The sequence below is a fragment of the Onychostoma macrolepis genome, chromosome 18 (assembly GCF_012432095.1).
Source record: "Onychostoma macrolepis isolate SWU-2019 chromosome 18, ASM1243209v1, whole genome shotgun sequence".
Taxonomy (NCBI): Eukaryota; Metazoa; Chordata; class Actinopteri; order Cypriniformes; family Cyprinidae; genus Onychostoma; species Onychostoma macrolepis.
In genome coordinates, this window is record NC_081172.1 from 13,261,227 (window position 1) to 13,289,062 (window position 27,836).

General features: G+C 37.2%; 1 protein-coding gene across 1 annotated transcript; it reads left to right on the plus strand.

Moving 5' to 3' along the window:
- Positions 1–145: 145 nt before the first annotated feature.
- cfdp1 (craniofacial development protein 1) lies at positions 146–27,007 on the plus strand. The gene is made up of 7 exons (XM_058751486.1): positions 146–411; positions 1,282–1,405; positions 1,490–1,712; positions 2,044–2,174; positions 3,614–3,745; positions 20,257–20,415; positions 26,249–27,007. Exons 1-7 carry the CDS (start codon positions 345–347, stop codon positions 26,337–26,339), a joined length of 927 nt encoding a protein of 308 aa, XP_058607469.1. The 5' UTR covers positions 146–344; the 3' UTR covers positions 26,340–27,007.
- The last annotated feature ends 829 nt before the right edge of the window (positions 27,008–27,836 follow it).

Below are 27,836 nucleotides of genomic sequence, written 5' to 3' on the forward strand. Positions count from 1 at the left end.
TTAATGATCTTCAATAATAACAATAACCTAGTTTATTATTGTTGTTGTTAATTCATATTTTTAAAAATATTTTCTGTCATTGTTTTTTTAGCACAAGCTTGGTACACTCTTGCAAAGAACTTGAAGTTGAAAAGAAACGAGAGCTCTGATTCTGAATGGAGGCAGATGGAGCTTTTATAGATCCGATGATGCTAGCAAGCTAACATGCTGGGCTTCTAGTAAGGCAATTTCACGTTTGCTCCAAGCTAGCTGGTTAGCCACTGTGTTTCATTTAGCGTAACGTTAGCTGTAATCGGAGTCTTTGATTTAGCTGCTAACACAGCGCATCACACAGAGAAATAAAAATGAATTATTCGGATTACGACTCGGACGGCTATTCCTCAAATGAAGATGAAGACTATGTCCCTTCTGGTAAGAGATTTTAGCATGTTAGCATGCTTGTATATGAACAAGAGCACAGATGAAGCTAAGCTACTTTGTCTGTGCTCTGCATATGTATATATATGCTCCGTTTTAACATTACATATTATTTAATTCATGATATATGATATGCAAAAACAATTACACAAAGAGTATCATAGATAACGCTCATTTTGGGTTCATACTTTCAGAATTATCTTCAATATATAACTTGCATCTATTATCTATTATTGTCCAATGTGTATACGGTATATTTATTCAGAATTCATTTGAATATTAAAGGTGTTTCCATGTGATAAGATTAACTAATATGGTAATTTATTGCTTTCTAAAATAAGTTAATTTGGCTGTGAGAGTGATGACAAGGATGCAAACAATTACTGATATAATTCACCAAGACCCCTGCTGGTCTGTCATGGTCCTGTATGCCTTGCAAACTAACAACCTATCTTTCATGGTCTTTATCTTAGAAGGATCATAAATGTACAGCATGAACTGTATTTAGACTCTTTAGTGGGTGGAGGAGAGGAACTGGTACTGAGAAGAAAACATCTAGGAAGAGAAGAGAGGACATTCTGCCATTAGCTGTTCATTTTTCATAATTTAAGATATGAGACATTCTCACTTACAGTGGACTTAAGGTCAAAATAATTATGAAAATCTGCCACTACAGATTTTACTGCTTCTTATAAGAAATTAAAAAGTTATTTAATTACAACATGCATTTTTAGTCGTGTTTAGTTTTTTGCTCTTCAACCAAAGATGCACCAGCAACTCTTAGAAAAAGATAGCTATGTTCTTTTTGTCTTAATGCCATAAATATGATCCATTCACATTGGTTTAACTTTTTTTATGGATCAGATGATAATCTGAGTGAGGATGATATGAATGAATGTGAAAAGGAGGACGCACTGGAAGGGGAGGATAACGGCGCGCAGCAGTCAGAGCATGTGAAGAAGAAATCCAAAGCAAACATCCCTATGAGGTATCATATTACAAATGTATATTTTAAACCCAAGTAAAACTGACTGTAAGGGAAAATTTTCTCACTTTTTCCATATTTACACAGGAAAAGGAAAAAAGGAGGCCTCAAACTAGAAGAAGATACTGAGGGTTGTTCAGCAGACCAGCAGAAATGTGAAGATGGGCCAAAAGGAGATAATTTTGTAACTGAGTCAAAAGGGAACAATGAAGAGAAACAGAAGAAGAAAGCAGATGATCTTTGGGCTAGTTTTTTGAGTGATGTTGGCCCTCGAACCAAAGCAGCATCTGCAAGTACAGGCTCTCAGCAGGTAACCATCAACTCAAGAAAACGATCAAAGTGAAGTAAGATATATAATTTATTGTTTTTAATTTTCATGTACTAACATCAGATTTCTGCCTTGGCTCCGTTTGGGCTGATGCGAAATATTATTATTATTATTTTTTTTTTGTGTGTGTGTTTTATTGTGTTTTTGGTTCAGTGTCTTTGTAGTCATGATACTACAGTCAGAATGCATTACTTACTTTTTAAATTTAATAAAATTAATTTTTTTTCATTTTATGTATTTTGTGCTCTTTATGTATCATGTATTTAATTGTCTCTTAGATTAATGTGCATGTTTTTGTTTGTATCTCTTATAGTCCACATCTACAACTGGCACAGATAAGCCCAGTAAACCCCCTACAGTGTCTCAGCAGCAGGAGGACAAACCAAAAGAATCCTCCAAAATCACAATTACCAAGGTGTTTGATTTTGCAGGAGAAGAAGTTCGGTAAGTGGAACAGTTTTTTTTTTTTTTGTAACTGTAAGCCTTTTACATGGCCACCAGATGGCAGTATATATTCATTAATTAGATGTAGAGCTGAACATTCTCTGAACTATTCTTCAGAAATATGTTCTTTTTCAAAAGGTGGTTTGTGAAGTTTATTTATAAAAATAAATAAATATATATATATATATATATATATATATATATATATATATGTGCATGTTATTAATGAATAAAAAAAACTTATTGAAATATTTGGGCCATTTCAGTGAATGCTGTCATTTAATAGTTAATAAAAATGCAGTCGTCATCTTAGCATACTATTGCTGCTTTTCAATAATTCATTCCAGTACATTGTATTTATGAGCCAGTAAAATATTAAAATCCTGCCAAGCACTGACAAGCTCTGAACTCATTTGATGAACACAAGATGTTTTTATAGAATAAAAGTTTCTATGAATCACAATACATTGACCCCATACTTAAATATATATGATACTTAAAAATGTATGAATTTCACTGCACAAATGACAAAACATTAAAATAGTGATTTCTGCAAACAAATGAAACCAGGTGTTGGTTCACTAATGTTTGACAACCAGAAAATCATATTTTATATATTTTTTTAATGTTGTGCTTAAATTGCTTTTCGCTATATTTCTTAACCCTAAAACAGGCAAGAGTGGAAAATGATCAGCAAAAAAATCATTTCATGTCACTTTTTATATCAACTGGACTTAAGTAAAACATATTCAAAATAAATGTTGTAATATTTGATATATTTTGGATTTTATGAGTTGTATCTCCCAGGTCACGTTGCCTGTTTAGGGTATAAAAAAACAGCCCAAGTGTAATAATTCTATGATTTATTTAATGCAAATAAATATGGATTATTCAAAATATGCTCTGAAAAATGCTCTTGTCTTTTATGTGATTTCTGTGTATTTTCTGTATATTTTCTACACCCCTCCCACCCCCCATAACCACCAATGGGGAACGCCAAACCTCCCCCAAACACCCCACCCCACCCCTCACACACACACCACCCCAGAATTCACAATAATGAAATATTCAGGGCGCAATTTACCTTGTGACACCATTCATTGTCAATATTGAGGATAATCCTTTTTTATACCCTAAACAGGCAAAGTATCTCAGGAGATACGCATATTTCAAAATGCGCTAAAAAACAACACGAACAACATATGACTTAATTTTCTTTTTCAACGTCTCAAGATAATGTTCACAATTAATACTAATAGTTGTATTGCATTTTTTTGCTGAAAAAAGTAAGATTAAATTTTCTACATTTTCTGAATGTCCATCCCCATGGGCGGACGTGTCGGCTTTAGGTCATATTTATATAAATATAAATAAATAAAAAATGTTTTAAAATGCAGAATGAGTATTTTGAGCATTATATCTTTTGTTGTGGTCTACAGGGTCACCAAAGAGGTGGACGCAGACTCCCGAGAGGCCAAGAGTTTTCTGAAGGAGGAGGAGGAGAAGGTGCTGAAGGAGACAGAAGAGTCCTCTGAGCCACAGCCGTCCGTACCGCTCTCCTCTGGATCCAGGTACCGCCCCAGTGCATGCCTTTAGTCCTGCATTTTGTTGTTCTGATCCTTCTCAGTACATGCGAAATTACAGTTTATAACCATTGTGTCAGTTAATTAATGAAACAAAGTGGTTTTTAATGGTTTTGTTTTGTGTTTCAGTGACGCAGAAGTGAATAACTCATTAGCGCTTAGACTATAATTAATTCTTTGTTATTGATGTTGTTATATTACAGTAATTAGATGTGATCTCCTTCAGTGGGGTTGGTGCTGGTAAATGGATGGAGACGTCTGTGTGTGTTTGCCGTGCAGGGCTAGAGGGAATGTCAGACGTGTCATTGATCTCTGACAGCTATGATAGTGAGTCTTTGATCCTCTATAATTCCATATCTGCCTGTAGGGAAAACCAGCGATGACACACAAATATGTTTCAGCCGCAGTGTGCACAGATGTGTTGTATTTCCTCTACTGAACCAATCAAAAATGGCCCTTGTAGTCCAGACAGGATATCTGTGGAGTTTGTGTATGTTTAAGAATTAATCATTGTTGTGATCTTCCTCTGGTCTTCACCGCTCCTTACATAAGGTTGTTTTGGACAGGCGCACTCGTCTGTCCTCTGAGACCGTGAATGTTTGCTGAACAGGAAGTCATATTTTTCCCTGCACAGGATATACAGTATGGGGCGTTGGCTTGTGGAGCAGGAAAGCAGCTTGAACCCCACCTCTCTCATCCCTTTATCATCCAAACGACTTTCACTTAATGTCCACACTACAAATATTCTATAATTCACTCGGCCTCTGTCTGTACCTGGTTTTGATGGCTTCTAAGTGCTTGCATATCATTTCTCAGTCAATGTGACTTTAAATCAGGCCTCTTCAAATTCCAATGGCTGTTTTGCTCCAGCACAGCAGGGTTCCCGCTTCCTCTAGGCACTGAAGGAGCCTAAACACAAAGGGTACCTGTCTCCAGTATTCACTCGCTTCCCTTCTCTTCCTTTAAGCCTCTTTTGTGTGATTTGAGGTTAGAGGGCTTGAGTCAGCACTGTGGCGCTCTCTCTCACACACAGGCACAGTGGCTCTCTGTTTCTCTACTTAACAGTGTCATACTGCGCCTCAATGCAGAACTGCTGACGATGGAAATACACTCGCTTCTTCCTTCCTTGGCATTTTTGTACCCTTTCCTTATGCACAGATCTTACTTTGTTACTGTGGTTGGCATAATTATGGAAAATGGTAAACCTTTACAGAAAAGGCTAACATTATTTAACATTTTAGATATCACAAAGTAATGATTCATCATTACATCATTCACGAACAACGTTTTTTTGTTGTTTGTTTTTTTTACAGCATTTATTATTCTAGGTTATCATTCATTTCTGCGTTTGGTTTATAAATGAGATAAATATTATTTTTTGTTAATTTGTTTGATTATATGTTAATGGTAAATTGTGCATATTGTTTAGTGGTAAAAATATATTAGTATACACTACCGTTCAAAAGTTTAGGGCAAGATATTTAGTTTTTATAAGAAATTAATACTTTTATTTAGTAAGGACTAAATAAAGTCGATCAAATGCAAAAGGAGAGACTTTTAGATTGTTATACAATACGTCTATCTCGAATAAATGTTGTTCCTTTGAACGTCCTGAAAAAACACATCACGTTAAGAAAAAAAAATATTAAGCAGCGTATCTGTGTTCAACATTGATTTGTTAATTATAATAAGATATGTTTCTTGAGCATAGAATAATTTTTAAAGGATGATTTGACACTGAAGACGAATTCAGCCTTGTTATCGCAGGAATAAATAGCATTTTAAATGTAGTAAAATGGAAAACAATTTAACATTTTAACAATATTTCATCACATTGCTGTTTTTATTATATTTTTGATCAAATAAATGCGCTCTTAGTGAGACTTCTTTCAAAAACTTTAAAATATCTTAACCAACCTCAAACTTTTGAACATTAATTATTACTGTTAAATTATTGTTCATTGGTAGTTCATGATATCGAATGCTACTAACTACTGCCAATTAATTGATCGCTATTGTAACGTGTTACCATAAAAACTAGAACTAACTGAAACTGACTACTATTTTGACTATTAGTTAATGTTGATTAACTGATTGTATTGATTTTTGTTTGATCAACTGGATAAAAAGGTCAGATGTAATTCTTAGTATTGATTAATCGGATAAAGAAGCCAAATTTAATGCTCAGGCCAGGATTTTATTAAAAACCTTTTTTTTTTTTTCTGTACAATAGGCTTCATTGATAAAACATACAAGAACAAAATTGTGTAAATCATTTGTAAAGCCATTCTTGTGTAAATTGAAATATGATGGAATTATGAACAAATCGTTCTGCTTCTGTTTCCTGAGGAAGGCCCAGTGGTTGCCAAAAAAGTTGAAAATGTTACAATATAAGCCTGCAGAGCCAGTAATTTTGTCAGCATTCCACATTATTGAAATGACGTTAAACAGCTCTTCAGTTTCTTTCTCCCGCCACACACACAGACTCACCTCGACCCACCATCTGTTGATTCTTCCTAGCAGCCCACTGGTGTGTGAACAGGGATCAAATGAACACTCGCCAAATGCCAAAATGCAAGTAAAAATTGGATTTGGCAAGTAAATGGAATGTATTTCCTCACCAGTTGGCTGATAACTTTATTAGGAACTGCAACATTGATAGATTGAATTGAACTGATGAATGTTAGTCTAACCTTTTTTCAGTTTCAGAAGAAACTGTAAAGAAATATTTAAGACCTGTACATTTGCTTTGGCAGCTGAAGTGGCAAAAGTTCATTTTGAACTCTGTGAGTTTGCATGAACGTGTGAATGATAACCTTTAGGACATGCCAGTTGTGAGAACCATTTGTGTGGTCACCACAGACTGATGGTAACCTCACTGCTAGTGGTTCAAGTGTGGAGCAGTGTTGTGCAGTTCTGTGTTGTCTAAGTGCTATCGATCACAGAACCAGCCAGATTTACTGATGCTTGTTCTGAGCCCCAGTGATGGCTTGATTGATTGTCTAGTGTCTCTGTGGTCTTATCACAGAACTCGACTGATGTTGAGGCTGAGCTCCATGATGTAAGCACCCAGAAGCACACAAACAAATCTGTACTTTAAGGACAATGGTGGCTTCATAAAAGCTTACGTATTCACATACATATATGAGTGCTGGTTGCACAACCCACTCTCACACAGAGTCGGTGAGAAGTATGCCCTCTGTCTTCCTGTTTCTGTTCCGCTTGGCTTCCCGTCAGCTTGCTGTACGTGAGTGTGAGTAACACAACATACAGCGGTGCTGGGAAACCTTTGTGTACGTCCACTTAAACTAATGATTTCCACATGCGCCAGTCACAGCTCTGCTTTTCTAATTATAGAGCCTCATCTCTAGGACCCTAAAAATAGGGCCTTGCTCTCCATTATTACAGAACAGTCACACACCTCGCTCTTTGTCGGGTCAAGCAGTTCATCTACTGTAAAAGAGACCGCACACTGTGTGTGTGTGAACGTGGATGAACAGTTTTTGTCATATTTTGTTACAAATATAGCTATACATATATAAGGTAAGAATCCTTGTGGTCTAAGCAGTAATATTAGTAGTTTTCCCCTTGTGTGTTGTGGTTTGGTTAGTGCTTTCTAGTTCTCAGTTTTCTCATGCTCAGGGCAGTATTCTGAGTATTAGTGAATAATTTCTTCCATTCCGATGAGTAAAACTCAGCTGTTCTGTAGTAGTCCATACAGCATAGCAACATAGTTTATGCTATGTTATCCCTGCCATTAAAACTCCTAGTTTTAAGTCACGTACTGTGAAGCATCACCTGTCTTGGGCTGTTTTTAGAAACCTGGTTAGATGCCTTTCTCAAAGGCACAGTAGTATTGGCTGATGCTGTCTTTATGGGACTCAAACTGGTAACTGGTAACATTTCCATTTCTAGTCCTGAGTTACTCCACATAACCTAAAATCCACAACTAATGAAATCCACAACATGACATTATAAGCACGATGCTTTAACACAGGCAAATTTGCATGACTGACTGCGATATGCGTTGAGAAGTTTTTTGCTCTCTAACACGAAACTCACAATCATACAGATTCCTATTGAAATTGAGGCTTCGCCCCTAAAATGTCGACAAATAATGGTAAATGTGACTGATTATGTAACCGCGTCTTAATACTTTTAAATATTTTTATGTACAGTATAATATTATTATTTTACTTTTTCTTTACCAATTCATTTCTATCATTATAATCATTTTTACTCTGTGACCCTACATAAGATAAGTGGGTTGGAAAATGGATACATAATAATTTTTTATATTTTTATGTATTGAATATTACTATTATTCATGTAGTTTTAATATGATACTATGTATTGTAACATTTTTTTCTTAATTTTTCATTTCATTACACAAATAGTGGATAGAAATGAACTTAGTACAAGGTAAATGTTTTCTAATAATGGTTAACTTTCAGTTGCAATTTGGGTTGGGTATCGAGAACCTATTTCTTTTTAGAACCGATTCCAAATTTCCATGAACCGTGAATTTAATAAGACATAGCATTTCACATATGCTTACACATGTATATCGGGGACCCCTCACAAGAATGTCATTGTATTTGGGGGTCCTCTGCATCAAAATGTTTGCAAACCTTGCTTTTACCAACTGAACTAATGATTCTCTCAGTGTGGAGTTCAAACTAATCTTTGTTACCAGCTCAGATCTTTAACCACTTCACCACTTCACCCACACACTTATAATGAGGTCAAAGTGAGCAGAGGGAAGCTTGTTCTGGGTCTAAATGGGGAAGGCCGCTTCAGGATTTCATTAGCAGACCTGAAATGACCTGTTCCCTGTCTCCTCGCAGCTGGATGCCGTGCCAGCCGGTCCTCACGCTATAATGAATGCATGTTAACTGAAGTGAGGGTTCGATATCACGCCCCCTCACCACCGGACACATCAGAGCACCACTGCCGTGTGCTCCGTCTCCCAGCTAATGCTTCTGACAAAACCAGGCCACTCTTCACTCCCCTGGCATCTAAAAATGTGCCGTGGCCCGAAAGAGATCAGGCCACACAGTTTCCTGTATGTCAGTGTGTGTGCTCCTGCCAAAACAGATGCAGATCCCCCAAGTGGCTCTGTGTTAAACAAGAGATCACAGAAAGGCATTGTCTCAGGAGGTGGTAAATATGTGGCAGCACACTGCGGTTGCATCTGACAGTACTGTATCGACACAGAGCTTCAGCTGATGTATATTTTAAATCTTTTTTGCTTCAACACTCCTAAAAACAAATGTTCTTTATTGGCATCTGTGGTTCTATCCATGGAAGAATCTTTAACATCCATGGAACCTTTCCATTCCACAAACTGGTTCTTCTGTGACATTGCTGCGAAAGCCCCCTTTTAATAGTGAAGTGTTTAAACATTTGCAGTGACCTACAATCAAGCTTCAGCACTGAATGTAGAATCACACATGAAATATTAAGAGTGTTTACTTCAATATCCAAAGCAGTGCTCAACATTTTTGGGGGGAATTCACCACCGACACTTTTAAAATGTCAAATCAGCTCTTGCTGTTTAGACACTTTACCTCCCTCCTGTTTCTCTGCGGTTTCTGAGAGCTGTGTTAGCCTCCATTCAGCCTGTCAATGAGACACAACTAGACCACTTCAGTCCTCGTCAGGCCTCATCTTCAAACACCAGGGTTTAAGACGGCTTCTGCTTGTGCCAGGAAGTGTATTTCCGTCCTCACTGACATGCAGCTGCGGAGCTTCAATAGTCTAACGTTGAGGGGAAAGTTGGGTAATGCTCTTCTCTTCAATATTGTGGGAACAGATGGGGAATGTCAGTTTGGGGTCCACTCAAGACCCCCTTCCACATTTCACTGCCCCTGCTGACTTCCCTTGAAATACAAAGAGAAAACCCTTTCAGGAAGGAAATTAGCCTCGTTAGAGACAAAATGGCTGGAAGTGATTATAGTAACTCGCTCTTATCGGTTATGCAGATATAATGAAACCGTAATTAGCTAAGGAAATCTTTATGGATTTGTGCAACTACCAAACTGGCCTCTTCGCAAAGTATAGTAATATGTGAGTGGAATGAGGATCAGAGCAGTACGTGAGTGAGAGAAGAAATGCAGAGCGAGGAGCAGGCGGTGGCTCTGAAGATGGGAAATGTACTGACAGTGACAGCTTGGAACTGGGACACTTGTAAGGTGAACAAAGTCTGACAGCCTTGTGTTCACGGGGTAGAGGCAGACGAGTGACAGATACACGCACATACAGCGCTCTCAATGCTGATTTAATCAGAGATTATTCTTTTATCATTGCTGTTTTCAATAGATTTAGCTAACAGATTGCTCCTACTCGCTGACAATATTAGAAATTATTTTCTTGATCTGGCAAGCTCCAAACTGATTGACTGACTATGCAACCTCTGGGAGTAAAGGCACACAGGGTTTCTATGATACTATGAGAGGAAGTAATGTGAAGATGAAATAACAACTAACCTGAATTTTGTCTGGTTAGTACCATCACATTTTTGTTGAAGAGTTGCTTGCAGCTCCAAATTTTTTACACAACCATTTGTGGAGACTGTAGCACCACTATTTACTTTTTTTAATTTATTCAGTAGATTTTAGAACTATGATGTCACTTTGTAGGCGAAAACCCGGAAGCGAGTTCGCATTTTAGCACTTCCGGTTCCATCTTCCCAGAGTCAATGGGTTTTTTGAATGGGATTTTGGTTAAATCCCTAAAATAAGGTCCGTGGTTCACACAGGCTCAAGATACTTTCACGTTTTATTCTACGACATAAAACACACCAGTTACACCCCACTCGTGATTTTTTTAAAACTGTTATGTTTCTTAAAAGGACGGTTGCTAACAAGTTGCTAAATGGGACTACAGACGCTGTCGGAGACATTAAACGTCATCACGCCGAACAGTTTATCAATATTTGTAGTTACAACAGTTGTAGTATAATTTGTAATTCAATTAATTTTAGGATAACCAATGAGTAGTTTACAGCATTTTATATTGTTGTTCGATGTCGTTTTATTTGCTTTGCCCCGAAATGCGACACATGTTTTCAGAGGGAAGATGCTTTGTTTTATCGCTTTACTGATTACCATAAGGTAAATGCATATAACGATTATTACATGTAAACGCCACATTTGCCGGCTTAACGTGGTGAAAGTTAAACTTTAATGATGCATATTGCTTAAAGGCACGTAAAAATTAAATGTTTGCAGTTAGAAAACATAGATTGAGGATTTCCTTGAAGCACGGATAAAATAACATTTTGTGTACCAATCCTAACAAAATGAGAGCTGAAATGTGGTACTTTGTTCACTAAAGTTTAATCTTACCATATCCAAAAACTCTGCTCACTCTGCTGTTATTTAAATACGCGGGGGTACGTTTTTAATTAAAATATTCATATTAATCAAGGATTTGTTAACTTTTAATGCACCTTATTTCGTACAGAAATACGTGCTTTAAATGTCCTTTTAGTTATGATTATTTCATTTATTCACTATACTATTTATTACTAATGTCTCATTTCAGTTTTAGTTTGTCTCTAGTTTTGTATTTATTCATGAAACGGTTCCTGTAGCATGGATTAAAATTAATATACAGAGTAAATCCTTCACTGAACATGTTAAAAATAAGTTTGAAACAGTTGTCGAGAGCGCGGTGGTGGTGACGTTGAAGGCGAGCGACCGTGGTGCTGTAGTTCGTTTATAGCCTAAGTTTAGCTTTTTAGTTCTGGCGCTTTTATTTCGGCTTCAAAATTCGTCAAAGTTATATTATCTTGTCAAGATTATCTTGATGGACAAAACGTGTAAGTTTCATGAACTATGGTTGAACACAGAGCTTATTTTTTGCGATAATCCAAAAGCCTATTGGAAAATCCGCTTTTTGTCGAAGGAACCAGTTTCATGCTAACCGCCGATCCGCCTACAAAAAAGTCGTCATAGTTCCCCCACTTTATGCGGGGTTTACACCACAAATGCGGTGCTAACACTGATCTATAATAGATATAGATCAATGGGTGCTAACCCTGCTCCGGAGCAGGGTTTCATAACCCTGGGTAAAATGTAATTCAAATTACAGGTGTGAAACGTGTCTTTACCCAGGGTTAAAAGCGTCGTTTAGAACGACGATAACCCGGGGTTAAGCGCAGTGTGAAAAGCCCTAGAGTGACACATGCTGGCTAAAGAATGTTAGTCATATGAAAGATTGTTTAAATATTGCGTTCGTACTAAATGACGTAATGGACTCGTGGAACTTTGGAAGACGCCTGCAGATGTAAGGTTTCAGTTGCTGTTTACAATAAGTTTGTTTTTGATAACGCCGTTGTACTAATTGTTTCTTTTTGTTTATTACCTTTTTTTATGTGAATAAATGAAACCATCGTATCATACCATTTCATCATTGGAGCATTGAATTCACTGTAACGGCGTCATGGAAATCACACTTTGGTCACTACAACAAAATCGTCATGCATATCGCGCAAGGAAAAGGTGGGCTTTTTTGACCTGTTGTTAACTGCCTAGCAACAACCCAGAACACCCTAGCAACCACTTTAAAAGTTTTAGCAAGCAAAGAGCAATGTCCTGGCAACCACCAAGAACACCTGCTACATGATGGAAGCAGGTTTGGCATTTCACATTTTTTGTCTATTATCTGTTTTTGTGAAAATATAATAGTCCTCCTGTTACATGCTGGGTTGTGTGAGATAGCAATGTGATTGTGTCCTGAAGCAAAGAGTTAGTCTCCACTAGGACTGTGCAAGTCTTCAAATGAGTCTGAAATCTCTGAAGTTGCCCAGTTTGTTTGTATTTGAGGATGCTCCACATCTTGTCACACACATGCACATGTATATACCTATATGCTCATTGCTCAGACCCAAAACAAAAAAAACAAAATCTGTCTGTGTGTATTTGAGATGAAATGCTTTATCTCTTCACATGTCTCCTTACATCTTTCTCCTGCAGAGCTCAGTTGAATTCACAGTTGGACTCAACACTTTGTCCATCTGTGCTGAAAGTATCTGCACTGATAATTTAGGGGAGAGAGGAACTGCTTCTTCATGGCTTCACACTTGAAATAGTTCACCCTGGATTAACATAATTTTACACTGTATATTTGTAACCTTGGGTTTGAATATTGAGACAAATTTAATTGTCTCATGCACAATTATACATAGTACGACATGCAGCGACATGCTTTTTCAACTCTGTGTAAAACTTTTTCCTGTAAACCTGGATTAATCTTTGTATTTGCATGTTTACAAAGTTAATAATATTGGACGAGTACAGTATGTGACATGTTTTAATCCTTTATTTTTGACCAAAGTAATATTACAGTAACCAAAGAAAGACTTAAGTTAATCGATTTTACTTAAACCACCATCAACAGAGCCATCGTGTTTTGTTTGTTTGGAAGGCTACTTTGCAGAATGTGCTCTTGAATGTTGCCAGGTCTTATTAAGCATCTTTGGGCTTGTTTTTTGGACTCATCTCATAAAGTGATCCATTTTATGGAGATAGGCAGGTGCAGGCCTCAGTATTTTGGTATGTGGCTTGGATTTAAGTTTATCGGCTTGTTCTTATTTGCCTTTTTATTTTTAATGTTTCAAGATCTGGCAACCCTGAGTCAAGATGTATCTCCTTCCCTGTGATTTTCCGCACCACAACTGCGATATGCGCTTAAAGACGTCATTAACAAGAAGTTGTTCAGTTTTGTTCTGTACGCGATGCATATAATTTCTGCAAATGCATTTTTCAGTTGAAATTCTATCAACACGGTTGTAGAATGTGGTTGTCAATAAAAAAAAATTAGCCCACTTAAATTACATAACTGTGTGTATAGAACAGGATTAAGTATGTAAAAGGTGAATTGACAACCAGATTTTGATACAGTGTGTACATGGAGTATTTTTAGAAATGTGTTTTTAGCGAACACTTAGACACAACACATTTGTTTGTGTATATGAAACACAAATCACAGCTTAGGGGCTGGGTGGGGCTGTAAGTGTCACTAAGTCCAGGTGGCTGATCACAGGGGCCAGGGGCCCAGGGCGTAAAAGGTCTTTGAACTCTAGGTCTTAGCACTGCAGGTGTGTTTATGTGAACGAGTGTGTGTTCATTAGTCGTCTATGAGCAGGTGTGTTGCTCATTGTTCACAGAATGTAAATCTGTCGTTCATCGTGTTAGAGGTGGAGCAGAGATGCTCAGAACCTCATGTTCAACCTAAACAGCTCTTTGAAGATTATAAAAAGAAAAATAGGACCCTAAAAATCAGAGGGAGTTGACAGGGAAAATATAATTTATAAACTCCAGTATCTTTGCCAATACGTAATTTATATGTGACTGTCCTTCACAGGACGTGAGCATGGTCCACACATGGTTTGTTTTACAAAAATAGTTTTTTGGGGGCCTCTAGATTGTGTTCTTCATCCAAATGTTATGTTGCAGTATGCTATAGTGAAGGACAGATTTAAATTTCTCTGTCTTTGCCTCTTGGTAATGCATTGAATCTAAGATTATCACACTTGTTAAGCCTAATTATTTAATGTGTGATTATTAAATTGGTTATGTTTCCTCATGTTAATGAATAATGGGTAAAACTATTTTTTAAATCAACTTTGTGCAATGCTTTGGCTAGTGAGTGGTAGGGAAAGCCAATTATTCTAATTTGGGGTCATGTCCATTAGACACAGATTAGGTGTTTTTTTTAGCATTATACAGACACTAAGTGCAGTGTCTTTAGGGTAATTGACAAATTCTGAACTATAAATTCCTCAATAACTATAATTTCATAATACACAAAGCTATAATAGACTTCACAAACAAATGCATGTCTGCGGATTGTGGGTAATATTTGAGCCATTGCTCACAGCAAGCGAATTGAAGTCTTGACAGTAATTGTCTAGAAATTTATAGTTGAATGTGGCGAATTTGTTACAATTGGTGCTTTGATGTTGTACCAGCTGTGCTTTTAAAGGGAATTAGAAACACAACTTCTGAGACTGGTTTAGTTTTCTGTTAGCAGTTCAAACAACCCTGACCCTGTAACCCTGTCTCTAAATTAATAATTGCTGCAGCATATTAAAGCTAAAATGATTAAGAAGCAAATCTTGATAACGTTACTACTCAGCCTCACTAACTGGCTTGTTGGGTGCCAGACAATTAGTCAACTAGGTTTTGATGATTAGCATGGCCCATGACAGGACCATCTGGCTGCAAAAGCCATTTAAAAATGACACTATTCTTACAGAATGATGCTATAAAAACTGCAAATGCACTGACGTTCAAAAGTCAGGGGTCAGTAGGACATTTTTAATACTTTAATTCAGCAAGGACACAACTTAAGTCATTCACTCATGATCAAAGATCATGTAATACTGGGAATCCTTGCACCAGTTATCAATGATGAATGGGAATGCTAACAGATATCCAGGTAATTCGGACCTCTTTGTTCCACAAGTGTTGTGATGCTTGTGGAAGTTTTTGTCACTAACTAAATGATATATTTGCTGTGTATTTACATGTTGGTAGCTCTTCCTTCTATTGTATATATTTTGCAGTGCACATACAGTCATGGCCAAAAGTATTGGCACCCTTGGTAAATTTGATCAAAGAAGGCTCTGAAAATAATTATTTTATTTTTAAAAATAAAACCTTTCATTGAACTAAAACAATTGAAAATGGAGGAAAATCTCATTATGAAATTAGTTTTTCACAAATACACGTTGGACACAATTATTTGCACCCCTAGAAATTCTTATGAGTAAAATATCTCTGAAGTATATTCCCATTCATATTTACAATTTTGAGCACACCAGCGTGATTATGAACATGAAATTATCCAGCCATGGCTTCCTGTTTCACAGAAACACAAATAGGAGGGAAAACAAAGGCCAAATTCCCTTAATTATCCATCACAATGAGTTAAACCAAAGAATATATTTCTGATGTGCAGCAAAAGATAATTGAGCTTCACAAATTAGTGAAGTGGCTTTAAGAAAAGAGCTAGAGCAGTGAAAATTCCCATTTCCACCATCAGGGCAATAATTAGTTTTTCCAATCTATATAATAATTAAAATAATAATTATCAATAATTAGAAGTTCCAATCAACATAAACTTACGAAACTGCCTGGAAGAGGACATGTCTATATCGCCTAATGCACGGTGAGAAGGAGAGTTTGAGTGGCTAAAGACTCTCCAAGAGCCACAGCTGGAGAATTGCAGAAAATAGTCTCGGGGTCAGAAAACCTTTTATATATATATATATATATATATATATATATATATATATATATATATATAAATAAATTAAAAAGAACATCACCACATGTTGTTCAGGAGGGTTTCAAGAAAAATTCTCCTAGCTCATCCAAAAACAAACTCCAGCATATTCAGTTATCAGACACAACTGGAACTTCAAATGGGACTGGCTTCTATGGTCAGATGAAACTAAAAAATGAGCTTTTTAGCAGCAAACACTCAAGATGGATAAAAAAGTACCCCATGTGTACAATGAAGTATACTGCTGTATTTTTGATGTTGTGGGCCTATATTTCTGCTGGAGGTCCTGGATATCTTGTTTAGACACATGGCATCACTGATTCTATCAAATACCAACAGATAAAAAATCAATAAGTGACTGATTCTGTTAGAAATCTTATAATGGGCCATGTTTGGATCTTCCAACCGTACAATAATCCAAACACAAACCTCAAAAACAACACAAAAATGGGTCACTGGGCACAAAACCAAGCTTCTGCTGGCCATTCCAGTCCTCTGACCTGAACCTGCAGAAAATGAGTGGGGTGAACTGAAGAGAAGCTGGGAATCTAAAGGGTCTGGAGTGATTCTGGATGAAAAAAAAAAAGGTCTCTGATCTCTTGTCAGGTTTTCTCTAACCTCATCAGGCATTATAGGAGAAAATTTAGAGCTGTTAAACTGGCAAATGGAGGTTTCAAAAAGTATTGAATAAAAGGGTACCGTTAATTGTGGCCAATGTGTATTAGAGAAAAACATTTATTTAGTTTGATAATCCCCCATTTTAAAATCTTATTCTCCAATGAAAGGTTAGATTTTTGTGAATTTTTTAATTTTTTTTTTTTAAATAAAAGATTAAAAGGATTAACAATGCAGATTAATTTTCACAGCCTTCTTTAATCATATTTACCAAGGGTGCCAATACTTTTGGCCATGACTGTATATGATTAAAACATGAGCATTGGAAACTTCCTTTAACTGTTGAAATATGCGCACAGAGTATGTGCGTGTGAATGTTTTGTGATTTGATGCGTTTTGTGTTACCCCGTGGTCTCTCCTCTGGCTGTTCTTCCAGCTTCCGGCTGTTGGACAGAATGTGGGTCAGTTATGCTGTGCTGGGGTCTTATGGAGGACGTGTGCACTGGGATTATAGCTACGGTTCCCAGGCCCATGCCTGTACGTTCTCGTAAATAGCTAGTCTACAACTAGGCCAGTGTCCGCGCCTCAGGCGGCAAAAGACCATTAGATCAGTCCGAGCAAGCAGGCTACTGAGATAATGGAGATGAAGCGTTCAGGGTTAGTTGGCGTCCGTCTCCCATGATGCCCTGTTGTGCCTTCTCTTATGATGTCACAAAGGCTGTAGTTACTCTCAGAGGAGATGGAAAGACTTGTCAACCAACTGTGTGTCGATGCTGAGTTTATGAGCTGCTCTGTGAACTTACGATGACATAAACTGATATAATGAGGTGGGGGAATCTACTTCCTGTCTTGAAAGGAGTCAGGATAGGATGTTCCAGCCTTTTCCTCTCCCTACACAGAGTGACGGGACATGTTGACTCTGTGTGTGCCTTTAAATGAGATGGTAAAAAGACTTCAGTCATGGGAGAACTCTGACTGCAAATAAACAACTGAATTCACAGACTTTTGGGCTACTGTTTTACCCTGTATATCCTGTTTCCCTTTAGGCTTTAATTCCAATTTATTTGACTTTTAGGTGCCTGCATTGGCGTATAACCCAGTATGCTGTATTTTATTGGCCTGTGATGTAACGCATACATACATACATACATACATACATACATACATGTATACATACATACATACATACATGCATACATACATCTCTCTCAGTTTAAGCGCTATGGGTGATGAGACGGGATACAGTCACCTTGGCTCTGCTTTTAGCATTCTGTCTCAGCGTTGTGTATTGTGGTCTGGCTCCCAGCCCAACGTTCCTCGCTCACATCGACGCTGCCGCATGGCACACAGGATTGACTATCAGTTGAGCCCTGATTGTATATTGATTCCCTGTCAGGATGGGTTTAAGCAGTGTTCCTGTTGCTCTCTGTGTTTACGTACTGGTTCTGTTGACTAAGCTGTTAAACTGCAGGTAACACTTTCACAATCGTCCTTGTCTCACTTTTGTTGTTTCTTGTCTCGCTTCACTCACCCTCATGTCGTTCCAAACCCATAAGACCTTCGTTCATCTTCGGAACACAAATTAAGATATTTTTGATGAAATCCAAGAGCTATCTGACCCTGCATAGACAGCAATGCAACTACCACATTCAAGGCCCAGAAAGATATTAAGGACATCGTTGAAATAGTCCATCAGTGGTTCAATTTTATGAAGCTACGAGAATACTTTTTGTGCGCAAAGAAAAGAAAAATAATGACTTTATTCAATTTTATTCTCTTTTAGAGCTTTTAACCAGTAAGATTCCACTGTGCGCAGGGATACTGCTTTGCGACAGTTTTAAATGAATTATTCTTCAATTCTCATTTTTAAATGGAAAGGCCAATGTGCTGCTGTGCTGTCTGAATAATTTCACATAGGCTAACTGAATTGTTCATATTAAAATCTTTATGCTTGTTTTCCATGTGACTTTAATAAGGTGACTTTAATAGCTGTGCATTAGTCAGGTGAGCTTTCCTCATATGAAATGTGTTTGTGGATGCAGCTGTAACGGAGGGAATATAATTACAGTATTGATTTTACCATTATTGATTTTTTACTTTTTGCTGCCTTTTTTGCACCCCAACATTATTTTTGTCTGTGTTGTCTGGCCAGACTGTGACTGTCGTGGGAACAGCACTGCATTAAAACAGCTGGCACAAAGATGCATGTAATCATGGGCTTCATTTGACATGTTTCAGTTTGCAGGTGTGCGTACATGCATACGTGCAGTTATAAATTGTCCAGCTAACAATCCAATATTTTATATATAAATAATATATTTTGAAAAATTATATCCATTTATATATAAAACATTGGAAATATCTAAAAATATAATGCATTAAAAAATCTATAATGTATTTACGTTTTACTTTACTGGATGAATGCGACCAGATATTGTAAGAAAATATCCAAAGGATGTGGAAAACACATAAATATAAATAAATAAATAAATAAAGAGTAATTGTGTACCAGCAGATGTTAAAACATTCTTCTTTGTTTCCATTTTTTCATCTTGCATTTTTCACCTCCCTGTTTTCCTCCTTGAATAATGTTGACAGTTTTTGCACAGATGTGAGATACATTTTGTCAGACCTTTAGACATTAGTCATGTGGGTCGCCTCATTCCTCTGTGTGCATGTGCAAGTCCTGCTAAATCGGCTCGATCACAGTGAGGAAACTGCAACTTGCAGTTCATTAAGAAATTAATGAAGTCTTTTTATCCTGCAGTCAAGTAATACAAGTTCATAGCATTCATTTTACTTCAGCTTGAAGCAAGACAGAGCGTTAACGACTGATTTATATAAGGGAATTTTAAGTAGGTGGTGCAGTTTTGTTCTCTCTGTGTTTAAACCGATATTGCAATACCTTCCTACCCAAACCTTTTTGTTTATTTATATTTTATATTCATTTCATATTCTGAAAACAATTGTACCATCTTCCACGTACACACAATTTTCCTTCTCGTTCCTCATGGCAGACTTTCTCCTATGACTCGCCTGAGCGTGAAACCGTCTGTCCTTGGACACCCCGGCACTCTCTAATGCACCCCAAGGTCCTATTGCCGCCCCCCATTCCCCCTGCAGACCCCCAGCCCACTCACTCCCTCTGGCACCCACATACAAGAGGGAGGGCCGCTGGTCTGGACTCTTCAGCTCTTTCATTCCACAGATCGTTTAACATTTCATTACTGCAGCCAAGCGCAACCTCAGTGTCAAGATGACTTTGGTAATGTTCAAAACACATCTTTGTTCCGGAAGCATGTTGCGAGAAACATACCAGCATAAGATTGCCTCTCCTTCCACTTTGGATCATCATTTGATCTTTTTATAAATAAAATGATGAAATATTTTTTACCCTGTTCCTTTGTCTGTCTTCCTGCATTTTTAAACAAAATTATTTTGATGCAGATGATTATCTGTTTCCATTTTAAAATCCAACAAAAATGTCACTGGAACTTGTTTTTAGCCCTTCTCAGTTAGAACAGCCAATTTTAATATTTAAAAAAAATCCTGATCCAAAACATATTTTATGATCTTCCTTCCTCTAGTGCGAAGAGGCCAGTGGGCATGGGGAGCATCCTGAATCGTATCGGGGCCAAAAAGCAGAAGATGAGCACTTTGGAGAAGTCTAAGATGGACTGGGATGCCTTTAAAACAGAGGAGGGCATTTCAGACGAGCTGGCAATCCATAATCGAGGCAAAGAAGGGTATGTTTAAGCCTCATTAGTGACCCAGACAAACACATCATCTCATATTATCTCCCATTAGTGTCTCACACTAGCTTCTGAGATTTTCATCAGAGCTGAATAAATATCATTAAGTGTCTAAAGTGCTTAAAGCCACAGTGTGCTGGCATATTATATTTCGGTGCAATTTTTATAATACATTACAATTCATTAATTATGCACTGATGTTAACTGGATAGTAAAATGAATGTATTTGGGGTAAAACCATATGCTACACATGCATTTGATTAACATTGACCTTTGCAGTTGCTCTTAGTACTAGGGATGAGCATTTGGAGAAATTTTGTAGTGAGTGCAAAAAAAGTAGGTTCTGTTCTCAAACTATGAGTCATCCTTACTGTTTCTCTGTTAAAAGATCTGTGCTGTCTCTTGTTGGTTTTTCTGCATACGTACATGTGTAGGAGAGATGTGGGTGTTAAATATGTGGCCTCGCAATGCAGATGTCTGCTCTCACACATCTGTTGCATTGATTGGGGATGAACTACATGAAGAAATATAAATTCACTTTTTATTTAAAACTGTTTCACTTTTTCCTTTTTAATTTAAAACCTATAAAAAAAATTTCCATTTATAAATGATATTATCTCATAGCAATAGGTGAAAAGTTGGATAGAATAAAATAAACAACAGCACTCAAGTTACACGCTTTTGTGTAAAACCTGATGATCTTTTTTTGATCAATTGTTTTAGTCAGTGTTTTGACAATTGACTCAATATTTTGTCATGTCATATTCATTCATTTTAGTCACTTTCACTTAGACTAAAATGATATTTAATTTTAGTTGATGCATTTGGGTGAGCTAATTAACCCACTTGTAAAGTGTTTACGACAGCTCTTACACTTCTTCCACCAACATTTATTGATTTTTCTTGAATTATTGTTAGTGCACCGATAACATATTGCTGTATATTTCTCATTATATGTTTGCCAACAGTATGTTTTAATTTCAAATGATTTAATTACCGTCATGATGCACACTCTTCTTCGCAATTGTTGAAGGACTGAAAAAAGTCTTTGTAAAATTGAGATTAACATTGCCCTCCAGACTGGTCTAGGATCAGTATTCAGTAGATCCGCAGAATGAATGGAGTGGGAGCTAAGCCAATAGCACTTCATTTAAACCTGCTTATCTTGGCCTTGATGGCTATCTTGAGGAGAAAGAGGTGAAGAATGGGACTTTACTCAAAAGCTGATGATACAAAGCTGTACCAAAAAAGCTTATGTTAACCAGGGTCAAAAAGTCTAGAGTTGGGTTTACAGGAAGTGAATGAAATACTGCAACACTGACTTCTCACTTTTATTAAAGCAGTTTCATCATGGTTCTCCTTTGAGCTGGAATTGAAACAGGGTGTAGCTCAGTGGGATTTAAAACCAGAGAAACATGACGTAAAATGTTAAATAGTTATTTATGATTCTGCACTATTTCCAGATCACTACTCAGATACTTGTGATAGTCATGTGACACTTTGTATAGATAGTCAGATGTTGTTCTTCCATTAAAGTTCAAGATGCTCTTTGAATCATCTACAATCATGGTGGAGAACTTTCAAGTAAACTTTTAAGTTAAACTTTTTGCCAAATCCCTTTGTAGAAAAACAAAAAACACTTGTAATGGAAAAAGCTGTTTTAAATTAGAAAAATGCAAATTTGAAGCTTTGTCACAAGTGGACTCTTTTGAACGCCTTTGTTATATTAGTATAGTTTTGGCTGACTCCTGGTCGACCAATCAGAAGTGTGCGGGACATTCTAGCCCACATCTCTTCTATACAAACACATATGCAATTTTAAACACATGAACAGGCCATTATTTTTTTTTTGCTTCCATTTCATTCCATCATAGTAATAAATAAAAGATGCAAGAGTAAAGTCATATTATAAATGCAAGATTAGAAATGCTGTTCTCACCCTCCTTTGCCTAATATTAAGGATGGGGTTTCTGAAAGAGGTTTTCATTTTAGTAACAGACATACCCCTTTATCGATTCCCTCAACACACCTCATTCATCTCAAATGTATAATTAATACCTAACAGTCAACAGTGAAAAGGTTTACGCCTGCTGTAATGCAGACTAAGTGCATATAGAAATGATAGAGAATGAACCGTACTCTGTATGGATGGTTTCTTTACATAGCAAGCTAATTTTTGCTTGTCCCCAGGGTTGCTACCACAAACCTAAATACATGGTCTTTTCTGGCAAATTACAACATTATGATACAAATTATGATGTTTAAGAGATTGAAAATAAAGTTCATAGATTAAGTATACTTACCCTGTCAGGACCGACTGTAGTGCTAGTAATCTACAGATCAGTTTTTAGACTTCAAAACGCTTGGGGAAATTAAACAAGACCATAATTGAGATCTACACACGCATAGTTTGTGTCTCTCCAATCTACGGTCATGATTAGATTTCATTCATTGTGAGTTTAGGAGGAAGCTTTTGGTGAATGCACACCGATGGGTTTGTTTCAGGAGGTGAGTAAATGTGAGGTCTCTTGGGTTTCGTGCCACAGCTGCAGCTGTAGGTTATCTCAGTAGTGCATCATCTTAGTTGTTGTCTTGCTTTCCTCTGAGTTGTGAATACCCCTCTAAACTAGCCTTGTCACCATAGTTACCCATCCTACATTTCTCTGGGGTAATGCAGTGCGACGTTACCCCACTCCCAAGATGCATTTGGTGTAAAAACAAGCAGGGAGATGAGGGAGGAGAAACTAGCATCTTGTCCTGAGGGGATGGTGATATATAATGACATAATTTGTGCATCCAGTTGCCATTCTGTTTTACTCCCTTACTATGCATTTGTCGAGTTATAGTTATAGAAAGTTATAGAAATAGTTAAGCCAAGTTATTTACTCACCTTCATGTTGTTCCAAACCTTTAAGATTGACTTTCTTTCTTCTGTGAAATAGAAGATTTTTGATGGACTCTACTGACTTTCATTATATGGACAAAAACAGAAAACATTCTTTAAAATCTGAAGAATATCATACAGGTGTGCAATAAGCAATTAAATGATAATGGGTAAAATATCCATTTAAATCTCACTGCACACATTTCTCATTTTTAATATATGGATGAAAAGAACTGTTAGTTCTCTATAAGACAGTTGTAGGGAGTGGAAGAGTTACTAAATTAAAAACCTGGCCTGGGGGTTTAAAAATAAAGCAGACAAAATTATGGTCTGCCACTGTTTCCATATTTCTGTTTCTCTGAGAGGAATGTGGTTTAAGAGGAGGATCGCTGAAGGGTGTGGAGGACGCATAGACCATAGAATAGCATAGTGCACTGGCCGCTAGGCCGAACTGTATGCCCACAGGACTGTTTTCAGTGTGAGACTGATGGTTGAAGGTCTTACTATTTTTTCACCAAATATAGGACAACAAAAATGCACCCAGATCTGTCAGAGCTAACACAGTTGGTAAACCCAGGGCCTCATGTCTCTGGAGGCAAATGGTTGGTTGGGCATCAGAGCTTCCAGAGCATCTTGGGATTGAGACACTGGGGAGAGTGACCCTCTGCTGGGATTAAGGGGGAACGGAGCGGACATGTGACAGATTGTGCTCTTCAAATGCTGCAGGCAGAATGCACAATGTTTCTCTGAGTGTTTACAGAATTTAACTAGGTAAAAAAAAAAAAAACTAAAATGGATTTAAATGGGTCATATCAACTGTTCCTTCATTTAAAAAGAACTTAGTATGCTAAATTAAATTATATACTGCATTTCTTAGAATGCAAAACATCCTCCCTTCCAACAAAATTACCTGTTCAAAGATGACCGTTCTGTGTTTAGAAATATAATAGGAAACATGCTGTTATTCCTAGAAGGACAAATGAAAAGAGTAAAATGTGGAAAAGCCTGTGCTGTTCCTGGATGTGTGTAGCACCTACAGCTCTGCAGATCCTCCCAATGAGTCCCTGATAATTTCACTTTATCCTGAACAGATTGAGCGTCATATTTAATTATGTAAACCGCAGTGTAATTGCACAATGCATTTCTTTCCAAAAAAGCTTCCATTTAAAAAAGCGGCAGCACAAGCTATATTGGACCCAACAGCAAACCTTTTAGCCCATGCGTAAGCGCAACAAATTGCTTTCTCATTTCATATGCAAAAAGGGCATTTACATAGAACTCTTAAAGGCAGAGCAGAAAAAAAGACCAGTGCAATGGTAAAGGTCAGAGACCAGGGGAAAACGTGCATAAATGTATTACTGTTTTGATGCCAAAAATTGACTATGGATATTATGTTCATTAAGTACCATGGCGGAAAAAAATCTAGAATTTGAAACTGAAGTAACAACAGCTCTTTTCATGTGTATTGTGATATACAATTGAGTGCAAAATAAGTATCAAAAAAGAAAATATGTATGATGGGGACTTGTTTTTTGGGCATGGCACTCAAAATGTGGTGGCAGATGAATGTATTGTACGTGTACAGTGTTTGGATTTAAGTGAACTTTACTAGAACTGAAATAAAAATAAATTCCAGCTAAACAGAAATATTTAATAAAAATGACAAACAAATAAATAAATAAAAACATGCATGGAATAATCCACAACAAGATCAATAGCATTTAAAAAAAAATCATAATATGAGCCATTTAAACCCACTGTGTTTCTCAAATCAGATTGTGTTTGTAAGTATGTGGGTGTTTGTGTGTTTCACAGAGATCCCATTTGGACTTCAAACAAGATGCAGGCAATCAGTTTTTGCTCTCTGTGTTCTTTTCATCATTGGCAGGGGCGTGATGTGATATCTAATAAAATGTTCAGTCTCTGCTCCATAGCCTCACATGTCTGCGTTGCAGCTGCTTCGAGGGTTTTCCTAGCGTGCACAGTGCTCTACACAACAATTCATTTAGACCCCACATAAAGCTTTGTGTAGGAGATGCCCTTCTGTGCTGATCATCAGCCAGCTCCCTGAACCTGAACCCAGACTATTATGAAGAAAACCACAAAACCAGATGATGTCAGCCTGAAAGGGCCATTTTATTTGCTCTGTCCTTAGCATCTGCTCTTACTCTGAGTACCGGCGAGTCTTGTAATGACAATAAACAGTGAGGCTGAATACATGCACCTATAACCTCCGACATCTAATGGATACAGGTTCACTAAAGCCCCTATTGTGTTGTCCGAGACAAATTCTGGCCTTTGATCATTTGAGCTTGACTTTATGCAATATAAATATCCAACCTTTGTGACTTCCTTTCCTCTGTGGAACACAAAAGAAGATAGTGTTTTTTTTTTAATCCATAAAATGAAATTGCACCCCATCGACTTTCATTACATAGACAAAAACAGAAATGTTTTTAAAAATATCTTGTGTGTTCTGCAGAAGAACTAAAGTCATGCAGGTTTGGAGCAACATGAGGGCAAGTAAATATTTCAAAACCTGAACTAAAAATCTGAAATTCTGTGGCCCTTTACAATTGCAAACCACTTGTGACAGGTAATAGCATCGTGAAGCCGGCATGCCTAAAAAAAGAAACACATATGTGTGTGAAAACACTTTACCACCGGAGTGCTGACATTTACCAAAACCCCACTGTCCCCACTCACCGCCAGTGTGCTTCATTCCAAGACACAGTGGGAAATGGCAACAAAAGCACAGAAAGAAGCTTTAGAAAAGCATCACTGGAGATGTAGTGTACAGTTGCAAAAAGATGATATTCAATGTATGCAGTCATTGAACTCACACAGACACAAGAAACCAGGGTTTGTGTCAGTGTCATTTACTTGTGCTTTCCTCTACCATTATCTCAGTGTCCTCACTGTCTCTGCTCTCTGTGTCTGTAGGTACGTGGAGAGAAAGAACTTTCTAGAGCGAGTGGACCACCGGCAGTTTGAGTTGGAGAAGAGTGTGCGTCTGAACAACATGAAACGGTGACATGAGGAGAGAGCAGACACATTCACTGATCAAAACACAGACTGTCCCATATTCACACACACCCTGCATACACTCTCAGTTTCCTTTGTCATATAGGTGGAATAACCTGTAGCCCCCCAAAACAAAAACTGGTCTGCTTTCACAATCTGAATGTACAGCTCCCATATTGTCTTTTCCTTCTTCCACTCTTCCTTTGTCCAATATAGCATGTCCACGTTTATCAGGGCTTCTTTAATATGAACAATGTTTTTCTTCTCAAGGACTTCAAGCAATTCCTCAAAAACCTCATTTTATAATTCATTGAGGTACATCCTAACCATTCAATAAGAGTGGCATTAATGGGAAAGAAAACCTCATTAAGATGCGCAGATTAAACTGAATTATTTAGCATAATTCACTTCTTTGTTCTGACAGTGAGGATTTTTTGTAAATGTAAACGTCCTATAGTCATGCTCTTTACTCACAGGCTTTCAGGTATATTCTTTAATTTGATGGTAAAATGGAAGAGTGCAGTTGTTTTTGTTTTACCCATGCATACTTACTACTGTCTTAAGAATTTATTTTGTTAAGAGTGGTTGTATGGCAATTACCCCGCTGTCATTTTAATCGTGTTTCACTGACAGAAATAAATCATGTTATTGAGTTTGGACACTTTCTTTTTAAATGAACCGTGTCTTGCTGTTAATTATTTTGACCTGCTAATTAATTGCTCCACCTCTTATGGCTTTCCTCTTCCCCATCCCTCTTTGCTAGATTATGCCCCCCTTGATGTGTACAATTTAAGCTCCACCCCACCACAGTCTTTTTTTAATTTCTTTGAAATACCATCTAGGAAAGGAATCAGCAGGGTTTAAGTCACGTATCTCTGAATCACTGTAGTGAGCCGTGCATGAATCCTTCCCCTTTTCAAAACTATAATAATCTGCAAGATCTTTTACTGATAATGAAAGTCCTGTAGCTGCAGAATTTCATCATTTAAAAAAATGTGTGCTGCTTGACCGTATAAAAGGTGTTTTGAGTGGTTTTTAGTGCATTGCTAAGCAGTTGCAAGGGTGTTATGGGTGATTGCTCAACCCCAAAAGCGCATGTCTTAATCTTTATGATATTCTCATCTCTCGATATGGCTCGGTGTCTTTTTTTAATCAATGTCTGAGATTTTTTTTTACTCATTTTATCATCCTCCAGGCAAAATGGTAAGCCATATAGCATAGAAAAGTAATAGCACATCTCTCTTGCATGATTTGAGGTATCATTGCTGGCCGTACCACAAATGGGATGAGTTACATGCCTTGATGCATCACTTTTTTTTTTTTGAAAGAATTTAATACTTTTATTCAGCAAGGATGAATCAAGGATGGATCAAAAGCAGCATTAAAAACATTAAAACATAAACATAATATGACAAAAACAATATGAGCAAAATCAACAAGTATACAGTTGCATGCAAAAGTTTGGGAACCCCTTGAAGCATCTGTGAAAATGTGAATAATTTTAACA